Consider the following 12,508-nt stretch of genomic DNA (forward strand, 5'->3'; position numbering starts at 1 on the left):
AGACGTAAAAAACAGACAAACATAACAAAACTAAAAGTTTGGAGACATGAACTGATTGATTTCTATTCAGGAAAATACTGATTTTAAAATGAAAGTCAGGAAAGAGACAGGAAATTAAAAATAATTGATATTACAATTAGAATTTGTAGTAAAAATTATTATCAAACATGAAACCTTTTTTTTTAATCTTTAAGATTTAGGTGTGTAATATCAGGCAGAAAGTTGGCCTGGTAAAGGGGTTAAAAGACTGATTAAAACTCGTTGTTTTAATAAGCCCTTGTCATGTATTGTGTCTAGCTTGCTGCTAATGACAATTTCCAAGCTTTAAGAACAGACTTTAACCCGACCCGCATTTCAGAGTGAAGTATAGTGTTTTATTCTGAGCTCCTCGTGTTTTTTATGGTCTGGTTTATGTTCAGGTTATATAGGCTGTTCTCAGGTAGTAAACCCGTCTAATAAAGCTGGATAAACTGGTTTAAGTGTGTGACTTTTTAAAGCTGTTTAATAATACAACATGTGAAAAGGGCCATGTAATAATGTTACATATCGTCAGGCCAAATAGAGGACTTTTATTTTAAAAACAGCAACAAATGGGAAATAGCTGTTTATAAATATGATCAACACTCTCCATCCTAAATCCAATAAACCACCACAGACTGAATCATCTCATCTAAAAGCCCAGAGTCAACAGATAAACTCTGAGATTATAAACTCTCTGGATCAGTTTACCAGATAGGGACTATTGTATTTTTCGCACTATAAGGTCTATCAGTTAGCCGCTAATGCTAATGCTCCGGCCTTAGTGCTGGAGAAATTTGGGAATATTAAAATGAAAATCTTACTGTAAATAAATGGAAGCTCTTTATTCACCTAAATAAACAGTTTTCAGAAGAGAAATATTTTTAGATTAACATCCAGCACTCATTTAACTTTAAAATAAAGACTTTTTTATGACAGTTTTGTTTATTTATCTAATATGAAACAATCTGCCAGTAAATAAATATATTTTCTTTGTAAGATTTCTTACAATGTTCTTAAAAATGAGAAGTACCTCTTAATTCAAGCAACAATCTTGTATTTTTTGGCTTCATTTCAACACAAATCAGAAAATTTACATTACTGCATTTTATGCACTAACACTATATAATAAGGCACATTTTAAGCAACAGCACACAATAAAATTGGAAGTAAGTCTAATTACTATCATTATTCGTCAAATAAGCTTAATAATCTTGATTTATATATCTATATATTTAAGAATTATTGCCTTGAAGTGAGATCATTCCACTTAGATGCTAGATTAAGGTTTAGTTTTTGCAGTGTACTGTAAGTAGGCATATTTCCAACAGTTGTAGAAATATTGGTTTAATACTGCAGTGTGTTTATACAGAGTGTATGAATGAAGAAGTGGTTATTAAAATGGTTTTCTGTGGTCTCTGTTGGTGTTCAGGACGAATGGTGCGGTTATTAAAGGGTTTGAGGAGGACGTCGGCAGCCGCACCTCCCACTACACCTTCTCCACCAACACCTTACGCAACTCCATGCGCAGCTACGCCGGCGCCGGCTACCACGGCCCGCCCCTCCACACGGTAACCGCACGCTCCCCTACACATCCACATTAATACATTATTATCATATAACCCAGGTATAGAAAGTAAAAATCCAACCCAGGGTTTTGTACCAACTGACTGTGCAAAACCCTGGGTTGGATTTTTACTTTCTGGACCTGGGTTACTCACCTCTAGTCTCGACTGACCCTCTAAACACTAAAAACACTCCAAACATCAAGACATCCATCAGTTTTCAGCTGGAACAGTTTGGATTCAGGAATCGTAGGAGCTTCTATAAGCCATTTGGATGCTCCTCCCTTATTGTTGCGTGGCCAGAAACAGTAATTTGCATCCAAGTGTCAGAGCCCTTAAAAGTCTCGTTCTGAAAGGTGCTGAAACTGGTAAGAATAGAATAGAGCTGTGAGATCTTCATCTTTATGTGAGAGTGATTTGTTTTTGTGTAAAGAACTTTGTTAAAGACATTTTGTATAAAACACTACAGTATTCAGGTAAAATACTGTTTGTTCACTTTAAGTAATAAAATCTGCAGTTTTTATAAATGAATGTTTTTTCTCGTTTAGGAGACGAGGTATGTTTTCCTGCCGGATCACGACCGGGACTATATTCTGATGAGGGCGGCGGCCACTCACACCGCGATCCTGCAGGGCCCGGAGAAAAGCGCCGGGTAAACTTCTTTATCACCTTTAACATTTAAAATATATAAAACATATAAAATATACCGTAGAGTTCTGTTCAGAACATGGAGATATAGTGAGAAACTCATATAGCTCAATTACACCCTGGGCGATATTGTAAAAAAAAAAAAAAAGTCTTGATATTCTTCAATTAAATAAGTGATTCCCAATTACCATTGTGATTTTTAAGTCTTATATAAACATTTATTTAGTTTTTTTTTTTTTTATTGTACACAGACAGCACCATTTAAAGTGATGAACACGCTACTAAGAGTCCTTCAACCTTGGATCTGATTTTATATTAAACACAGTTTAAACATAATATAATCTTCTAATAAATCAGTTAAATATGATATATTAGAAAAGTGTAAAATATGTAAATCGCTGTTATATAAAAGTTTTTTTAAACACATTAAAACAGTAACTCTATTAATCTCATTAATTTCATTAACTTCCCAGCCCTAAAGTTAATATATCATGATATTTCTCACCTAAATTTTTGAGTATTAAATCAATATCTAAAAGAATATATATATTTTTAAAGTGTTTTAATGTATATTCGAAACAGCACAGTCCAGATACATTTAGACCCAATTTATTATTTTAAATTAAAAAAAATGTATTTTTGGTAAATTAAATTAAATGTACAAAATGCGGATTAAAATACTTATATCATTGTTTAATTTCCACAGTTGTTTATTTTGTACACAGTGTTATACTTTTCAGTGTAAGTCTGACTTTAGATGCTGATTTTTGTGTATAAATGTATTTTTCAGGCCTCCTCAGTATTTTGGAGCAAACGTGACCGTAGAGAAATTTAAAATGTACCATCCGGATTTCATCCGCTACGTCAGAAACAGGTGAGAGATCCAGGATTAACATGTTTCTGATGGATAATACATAATATTATTATAGTGATTATTATTGAATATTCACATGCTGGTCACTCAATGTTAATTATAACCTTTATTTTATAAATTCATCTTTATTAAAGACCCTTTAACACCATTAGAAACCAGTCAGACGCATAAACAACCTGCATGTAATTTTTAGTTTTATTTGAATATTTAAATATTCCAGCAGACAAACCACAGCACAGTATATTTATTTTAGTATTAGTGCTGCTAGTAACTCAGAAACACTGCTGCTGCTGCTGCTGCTGAAGAAATCCTAATATTAGAGGAAACTCTGTATTTATTATTCTGTCTTTTCACTTTTTGCCATTTTTAAACAAATACTTTTGGTTGCCAGATATTTGTTGGATCCCTACAGATCATCACTGTCCAATGAAAAACAAGTATCTCCAAAACAGCAACTTTACAGGAGAGAGAAAAAAACGTATTTTTGAAGTATTTCTTTTGGTGCGTTTATCAAGAAATTTTCTTTGTTTAGGTAAACAAGATTTAAGGTGGAGGGGAATTTGTTTTAAGGTGAAAGATAAATAGTTTTAAGTAAAGTGGAAATTAGTTTTAAGGTGGAGAGGAATAAGTTAAGGAATAAGAGAATAGGTTTATTGCAAATTATGTAGTAAACTAAAAATCGACAGAAATTTAAATACTTGTTTTTTATTGGACAGTGATGATATAAGATATAAGCTGTGGAGTATTTATTGTGGAGTATTTATTGTGGAGTATTGTGGAGTATTTATTGTGGAGTATTTATTGTGGAGTATTTAGGCCTCAGTGTTGATTCTCTTTGTTCCTCTGAAGGTTCCTTCATTCACACATGCTGAACACCAGATACAAGGACATCTACAGACCTTCTACTGGAGCCGTGATGCTGCTGGCAGCTCTTCATACCTGTGATGAGGTGAGATCTATCTCTCTATCTCCCTCATTCAGTCAGATTTATGTTTTAGACTCTTACGTTTAGTTATTGCAGCACAATGTAATGTAATGTTATGTAATGTAATGTAATGTAATAAAAATAACACATTGTAAGCAATGCATTTTACAAAATGAACCAGTCATGCTACCGCACACACAACACTGGGAGCAGAAAGCTTCCATATGTCTGTATACTTCTTACCTGTAATGTTAAGTATTACAATACATTTACAGTATTCATGCCATGAAACATCTTGTGACACCTGTAAAGTGGATCATACTCATGTTTACTTTACGCTCATTTTATTGGTCATGTTGTTTGTGACTTCATTACAGGAGCACTACATGTACGTAGATGCTGTCTAGCTTAAATACACTTTACTGCCTTCAGTAAATCACTCAGATGACGATATTAGATATTAGATTAGAAATTAATACACGGTTCCACCTTAAATGCTGCCAATTAGCTATTCCACCTTAAATGCTGTTAATTTAAATGCTGCTGTGGCGAAGATGTGTTTTAGGCCCTTGAACGTCTTCAGCTTTTAAGGTGGAACAGATCATTAATATAAGTATCCAGGTTTAGTTTAATGTGGACAGTTTGTGTTATATTTACAACATAAACCAAAATATAAAAAATGTATAAAGCTCTCAACTTCTACTATAGACCCAATAAACATATGCCATGTTTAAGGTGGAAGGGGAATTTGTTTTAAGGTGGAAGATAATTTGTTTTAAGGTGAAAGGGAAATAGTTTTAAGTTTTTAAGGTGGAAGGAAAATAGTTATAGTAAGGTAGAAGGGGAATTTATGATGGAAGGTAAATAAGTTTTAAGGTGGAAGGGATATTGTTTTAAGGTGAAAGGTAAATAGATTTAGGGTGGAAGAGGATTTTTTTTAAGGTGGAGTGTAAATAAGTTTTAAGGTAGAAAGAAAATAAATTAACAATAAACTAAAAACTTTATATACTGGAAGTAGTAATTAGGTATTAGTTGGTCATAAATATTGATGTAGTGATTGAAAACACTGCTGTATAATTGTACATGTACATAAAACCCTGTAAAACTTTGTTTTTCCGTTTTATTTAACGTATAATTTTAGGTATTATTTGTTGGAAGAGCTCGAGCGCTGTGGGTTTGATCAGTTTGGGAGTAGGTCGAGTGTTTTAACAGCTGTTTTTAACACCACCCTGTAAATAATCAACCACCTGATCATTCATCCAGCACACAGAAACTCTCATAAAGCTGATCTCCAGCATTTTCTCCTCTTAATATTTAACCCTGAGAGGCAGAGCGGTACGAACTCCTCCACCTGTTAAACTGTGGTGATTAAACCATATACACAGAATAACAGACCATAACACCAGCCGTTACAGACGGTAAACATCCGTACTTCACCCAGTTTAACAGCTCTGTGCAAATAACAGAACCCTGTTCAGATCAGACTGTTAGAAACTCTGCAGCTCAGAACTGAGTCTTTCTTTTAATAGAAAAAAGTGTATTTAAGTATATATTTTTAAAAATATATTTAACATGGAAAAGTACATATTTTTTAAAATTCAAATATAGACTTAAATACATACTAAATATACTATTTTTGAACAACTTATGGCTTAACTTAAGTATATTTACATTTTAATGAAGCTATATTTAAATTTAAATTTAAAAGCATTAGTTTTGCTCATACTGTGTACACCTTATTGCTAGAAAATAAATACACTAAATTGCTTTTTTAGCAGTATTTAATGGCATTATATATATTTTCCTTCAGAAACACCATTTTGTTTAAAGCATATTGCTTAAAAATACATTTTACGGAAATAAAGTACAGAGTTATTATGTATTTTCATAAAGTATATTGAATAGAAAACGCACTTTTAGTATTCTTTTCCTAATTTGAACATACTTTTGATGCTCTTAAATACACTTTCTTTTCACAAGGGTAGTCCTAAACTGTACTTTACTTTTAAAATCTCAAGTCCTAAAACTATGCTTAATCCCTGTCTGTAAAACTGTACCTGTATATTAATATAAGTTTATTATTTCAGTAAAATCTCTCTCAGTATCTGAGTTCTGAACTCTGGTCAGTCACTGGAGCGGGTTTGGTAATTTCCTGTTTATAGAGAACAGTAAAGATTATTAATGTGACGTTAGGCGGTGTACTGCAGCCGGTGAGAGCTTTTATATATGATCAGAACCATATCAAAACTAAATAAAACAGCTGTATACACATTAAACACAACTGCGGGTCACAGACTGAGACTCCAGCTGGAGCCTGTAATACTCCAAACGAAATATAAATAAATATATCCTGCATGAAACTCGAGAATAAAGCTCATTTTACTCAAACATGGTGGAGTCTTTGTTCCCACAGCTTTCGTCAGTGTCCATAACACATGGCAAAAGTCACGGGACACAATGTGATTTCCTGTACCATGACTTTAAGATGAATCTTACATTCATCTGAAATTTGGAAGATTTTACACACCTATTCCTCACCCTATCATGATAAATAAAAAAAATATATAGGTCAAGGTAGCTGCTTTTTAATTTTATCTTTATCTTATTAATAACTTTATTACTGCAGTTATTTTTCTTCAGTCAGATTAACTCTAATTCTAATCTTCTCTGCTGAAACTGAGACTCTTAATCATGTTAATCTGAGCTAAAGGCTAAAGCTGCTGTTTCCATGTGGGTCAGCCAGACGTCTTCCTGTAGCAGTTTTTTTTCTCCAGTTTCTAAGAGTCTTTATTTGAAGGTGTAGGAAACAGTACTCACCGCTCTCTGACTTCTGTATCTGTAATTTCTCTAAAGAAAATAAAGATCTTCTACTTTTAATAGTTACAGAGTTCTCTGTGTTTTATCTGTGTCTTTTTCTAGTTATCATGATGATGAAAGTGTGAATGTGCTTTAAAAACCTTTTTATTTCAATCAATACTCTCAACCAATCAGAATGCTCTCTGGGTCCGATTCTCTCTTCTTGATTCCCAAGAAGTGTCTAAAATCTAAAATCTCAGATATTGTAGGTGATTTGTAGGCTTTATGAAGCTGTTATAAATCTGTGTGAGAATCACGGGTATCACAAGAAAATCTACCTACCTTATGGTACCTAACTAACTAACCTACCTTTTTTCTTTTTTGTTTGTTCCTAAAGGTGAACGCCTACGGCTTCATGACGTCAGACTACAACAAGTATTCAGATCACTACTACGACAAAACTCACCATCCCGTACATTTCTACGCCAACCATGACCTGCAGCTGGAGCAGAAGCTGTGGAAGGAGCTGCACGATGCAGGACTGATGAAGCTGTACATGAGAACCTGAACATGCTGTGTCCTCGAGAGCGGACTCTACGAAAACATCAAGAACGAACTCTGTGCCAACATCGAGAACAGAGTCTACACCAAACGCCAACATTGGGCACGGAGTCTACGGCAATGTCAAGCACAGACTCTACAGCAACTTCAGGACGTGCAGTGGAATAAGCTGTGGAATAAAGACTAATGCTGTATGGCTGCTGGAGTTAGCCTAGCCTAGCCTAGCTTAATGTTCTGTCCAAAGTGAAGGCAATACGTCCGTTTTGTTTCTTTCTTAAACTTCATATTTTTAATTTATTGGCCTGGGAGACTGTGAACTGTGAGACTGCAGATACTCAGGGACTGTGTTTGTGTTTTAGAAGGAATGCAGTAACTCCCCCGTCTGCTGGGAATACATCCTCCCCCCCCCCCCTGGTACTGATCACTCTGCTCACTCTTCTCACGGCGCCCGTAAACCTTAAAACCTAAAGCTTTCAGCTGTTTGTTCACTGGTATGTAGGGATGCACTGAAATTCAAATTCTAATTATAAATTATAGATGTTATTAGATATACTGTAGTTCTACTCAGGTCACTTGTGAGTAAAATTAACACAGTTAACACATTAACGTTATTATTCTAGTCCTGTACAGCTCGTATGGTTAAATCCTGCTACAGGAAAAAATTCTAACATTAAAGGAAACGCCGCTGTTCAGTGAAACACGTTGATCTCCAAAACTTTACAGGAATGAAGTAAAACTTTCTTTACTCTTTGTGGAAATCGCTGTAAAGAGAGTTTGTTTCAGGTCATTTTGGATCATTTCTATTGGTCAATTTATTAAGAAATTGTGACACAAGAAAGAATTATACATGTGTTTTTTATTGGGAAGCGACAAAATACAGTCTGCTGTTCCTGACAAACTATCTGGGGTATTTTTACTATAGAATATTTTTGCAGTTGCTTAAGTATTCAGTGCATCTCTACTACTGATATTGAGCATTTTTATCTGAAACATATTCCTGAACGGTTGAACAGAAATCAGAAGTATAAATGACTGAATCGGAGGCAGAAGGGAAGAAGGGTATTTTGGGCTTTTGTTATAAACCCAAAAAATATCTTTATTTAATTAGTTCCATCTAATCTCTCCTGTATTGGTTGGTAGATCTGAGCTAAAGGAGGAAATACGGCTCTTTGACTGAAATCAGAGAGGAAATGCTCTGGCTGAAGTCAGGCAGCGGTTGGTGGGTTTGGGGTTTATGGCTGTATTTATCGAACCCGTCCAGTAATTCCAGACCAGTATCAGACAGACGTCTGTATGAAGGAGGAACATCAGAAAGATGTTCAGTATAAAGAACTGTGATACTAGAAGAAGCCTTAATTTGAAGGTGCCTTACAGTTTAAGGGCTGAATTTAATCCACTTTATTAGTGAGTGTGTGGATTTATAAGTGTGTGTGTGTGTATGGTGTGTGTGTGTGTGTGTGTATGGTGTGTGTATGGTGTGTGTATGGTGTGTGTGTGTGTGTGTGTGTGTGTGTGTGTGTGTTTGTGTGTGTGTGTGTGTGTGTGTGTATGGTGTGTGTGTGTGTTGGAGCACTGTGCAATGAATATTCTGTGTTCTGAAGTTTTAGAGAATCAACCAAAGACTGAACATTTTACTTTTTGCTTTTATGTTAAATTGCTTTTAGAGTTTCTATTGTGAAAAATAATTTTACCACAATAGAAAATTCAAAATATATATTTTATTAACAATCTTTTGATTCATTTTTTAATTCTGTTTTTGATTTGGTCTCTGCGTTTATCAGTTTGGGTGTATAAAGTGCAATATGTCGCATGAATGATTTTTTTGTTTTATTTTTCTGCATTCTGATCCTCTCTTAGCTGTCCTGCACTCTTAAAGAAAAGGTGCCACAAAGGATTCCTTAAATAAAATCATGGAAGAATAACTTTTACTTCTTAAAACGTGGGTTTCCAGCTCTACTACCCCTCCACTCCGCTGTGTCTTTCAAAACTCCCAACAACTCAACTCTTAATTTAATCATTTTCAGTTATTAAGCAGCATCACATCTCTGATACATCAGCTAACAAATGCCTATATCAACCAGCATCACACCTACTGTACTCTCTCTCTCTCTCTCTCTCTCTCTCAGACTCCGACTGCTGATGGAGAAACAGCATGATCTACTGTACTCTCTCTCTCTCTCTCTCTCAGACTCCGGCTGCTGATGGAGAAACAGCATGACCTACTGTACTCTCTCTCTCTCTCTCTCTCTCTCTCTCTCTCTCAGACTCCGGCTGCTGATGGAGAAACAGCATGATCTACTGTACTCTCTGTCTCTGTCTCTCTCTCTCTCTCTCTCTCTCTCTCTCTCTCTCAGACTCCGGCTGCTGATGGAGAAACAGCAGCATGATCTACTGTACTCTCTCTCTCTCTCTCTGTCTCTCAGACTCCGGCTGCTGATGGAGAAACAGCTGCATGATCTACTGTACTCTCTCTCTCTCTCTCTCTCTCTCTCTCTCAGACTCCGGCTGCTGATGGAGAAACAGCAGCATGATCTACTGTACTCTCTCTCTCTCTCTCTCTCTCTCTCTCTCAGACTCCGGCTGCTGATGGAGAAACAGCTGCATGATCTACTGTACTCTCTCTCTCTCTCTCTCTCTCTCTCTCTCAGACTCCGGCTGCTGATGGAGAAACAGCAGCATGATCTACTGTACTCTCTCTCTCTCTCTCTCTCTCTCTCTCTCAGACTCCGGCTGCTGATGGAGAAACAGCATGATCTACTGTACTCTCTGTCTCTGTCTCTCTCTCTCTCTCTCTCTCTCTCTCTCTCTCTCTCTCAAATTCAAATTCAAATTCAAATGGCTTTATTGGCATGAATTGTAAACAACAACTGTTGCCAAAGCAAACAATTCAACAAATACAAAAATAATAATCAATTTATGACAAAATTGAAGGATAATAAATAAATTACAATATGTGATAAAAAATAATAATAATAATAATAATAATAAGAAATAAATGTACATATAGTTTATGCAATAATATATATATAATTATATAAGCAGGGTTGTTTAGTGTAGGGTGGGGCTCTGGTTTCTCAGGGTGTGGCAGTTGTGTACATATTTAGCAGATAATCCAACACATTCTGGAATCTCTCCTAAATACAGTCTGATCAGATCTTCCTCTGTTATTAATCTGAGTGATGGGATGGTGGATGTGATGTTCTGTAGGAACTGGAGTCTGAGCTGGGTGTATTTAGAGCAGGAGGAGAGGAAGTGCTGCTCGGTTTCTACCTGCCCGGAGCTGCAGTGATCACACACTCGCTCGGCTCTGGGTCTCCAGTGTTTCCTCTGTCTCCCGCTCTCTATCTCCAGGCTGTGGGCACTGAGTCTGTACATCGTCAGCGTGTGTCTTTCTCTGGGGTTTTTAATTTTAGTCAGGTAATCTGCGAGGGTGTATTCTCTATTTAATGATCTGTAACATTCTAATTTATTAATGGAGGAAATTTCATGAAGCCAGTGATTAATATAGTCTGATTGCTGTGTTTTGTGGATGGTTTGGAGGTGTGTGTGTTTGAGGGTGTAGCAGGTGGTGGTGTGAAGGTGGTGGTGGTGTTTAATGTGTGTGAGAGGGTCTGTTTCTGGGTGTGTGCAGGTATTAAGGTATGCTGTGTGGTGGTATGAGTCTGGGTGGGATTGGGACAGGTGAGAGTGGAATTTTAAAGCTCTGGTTATGATGGATAGGGAGAGAGGAAACTGGCCGAGCTCTGCTCTGCACGCCAGGTTCACCGTGCTGCGATGGACTTTTAAAATTTCTTTGCAGAATTCCAGGTGAAATTTTTCTATTGGATTCGTGTCCCATGATGCGTGTCCTTGATAAATTTTAGGTCCCCAAACTTCACTGCCATATAAAAGTATGGGTTTAATAATAGAATTAAATATTTTTAGCCAGATTTGTATTGGAAGATTAAATTTGTTTAGGGATCTTTTGATGGTAAAAAATGCTTTTCTTGCTTTCTCTACCAGTGCATTCTCTCTCTCTCAGACTCCGACTGCTGATGGAGAAACAGCAGCATGATCTACTGTACTCTCTCTCTCTCTCTCTCTCTCTCTCTCTCTCTCTCTCAGACTCCGGCTGCTGATGGAGAAACAGCATGATCTACTGTACTCTCTGTCTCTGTCTCTCTCTCTCTCTCTCTCTCTCTCTCTCTCTCTCAGACTCTGGCTGCTGATGGAGAAACAGCTGCATGATCTACTGTACTCTCTCTCTCTCTCTCTCTCTCTCAGACTCCGGCTGCTGATGGAGAAACAGCATGATCTACTGTACTCTCTCTCTCTCTCTCTCTCTCTCTCTCTCTCTCTCTCTCTCTCTCTCTCTCTCTCACTCAGACTCCGGCTGCTGATGGAGAAACAGCATGATCTACTGTACTCTCTCTCTCTCTCTCTCTCTCTCTCTCTCTCTCTCTCTCTCTCTCTCTCTCAGACTCCGGCTGCTGATGGAGAAACAGCATGATCTACTGTACTCTCTCTCTCTCTCTCTCTCTCTCTCTCTCTCAGACTCCGGCTGCTGATGGAGAAACAGCATGATCTACTGTACTCTCTCGACTGTCAGCCCAAATAAGATTTTTGGGACATACCGATTGCATAACGACGGATTTAAAAAAGACAAAATTGCATAAAATTGGATTTTTTATTTGCAGGTTAAAACCACATTTGGGGGTAGTTTGAACCACAATTGCAATCTAATTCAAGTAGAGTTTAAAAACATCACACCTGCACTGCGACAAACAGCCGCCTTAAACCCAAAGCGAAGTAAACGCAGGAAAAAGCTCCCGGCTAAAACCGGAGAATTACAGATATCTACATTATTATTGCAGCATCCAACACAGATACTGCTGTATTCAAGCTATGTTAAAAAGTCAAAAAGTGGAAAACAGCAGGGAATGGAGAGGATATTATTAATATTTAATATAGAATAGTCCGGTTCAGGTTTAAAACACCTATTTTCACATATTTATTCATGTAGAGGAAAAAACACAAAGCCAACCACAACCTGAAATCATTTCACTTTTAAATTTAAAATTACCAAAACACCAAAAGTGCTTCTTCCATGGTATTTCACAGAAAAGAGCAATAACTCTTCCT

General features: G+C 36.5%; 1 protein-coding gene across 1 annotated transcript in view; it reads left to right on the top strand.

Annotated features, from left to right (window-relative positions):
• st6galnac (ST6 (alpha-N-acetyl-neuraminyl-2,3-beta-galactosyl-1,3)-N-acetylgalactosaminide alpha-2,6-sialyltransferase) overlaps window positions 1-8,895 on the top strand; it is a 31,972-nt gene extending 23,077 nt beyond the window's left edge. Inside the window, exons 6-10 of the mRNA XM_049464314.1 lie at window positions 1,451-1,589; window positions 2,132-2,235; window positions 3,022-3,105; window positions 3,955-4,054; window positions 7,224-8,895. Of these exons, the coding sequence (XP_049320271.1) occupies window positions 1,451-1,589; window positions 2,132-2,235; window positions 3,022-3,105; window positions 3,955-4,054; window positions 7,224-7,394 (598 nt within the window). The 3' untranslated portion in view covers window positions 7,395-8,895. The remainder of the gene's footprint in view (window positions 1-1,450; window positions 1,590-2,131; window positions 2,236-3,021; window positions 3,106-3,954; window positions 4,055-7,223) is intronic.
• Window positions 8,896-12,508: the final 3,613 nt, after the last annotated feature.

The sequence above is a fragment of the Astyanax mexicanus genome, chromosome 15, assembly GCF_023375975.1.
Source record: "Astyanax mexicanus isolate ESR-SI-001 chromosome 15, AstMex3_surface, whole genome shotgun sequence".
NCBI classification, from domain to species: domain Eukaryota; kingdom Metazoa; phylum Chordata; class Actinopteri; order Characiformes; family Acestrorhamphidae; genus Astyanax; species Astyanax mexicanus.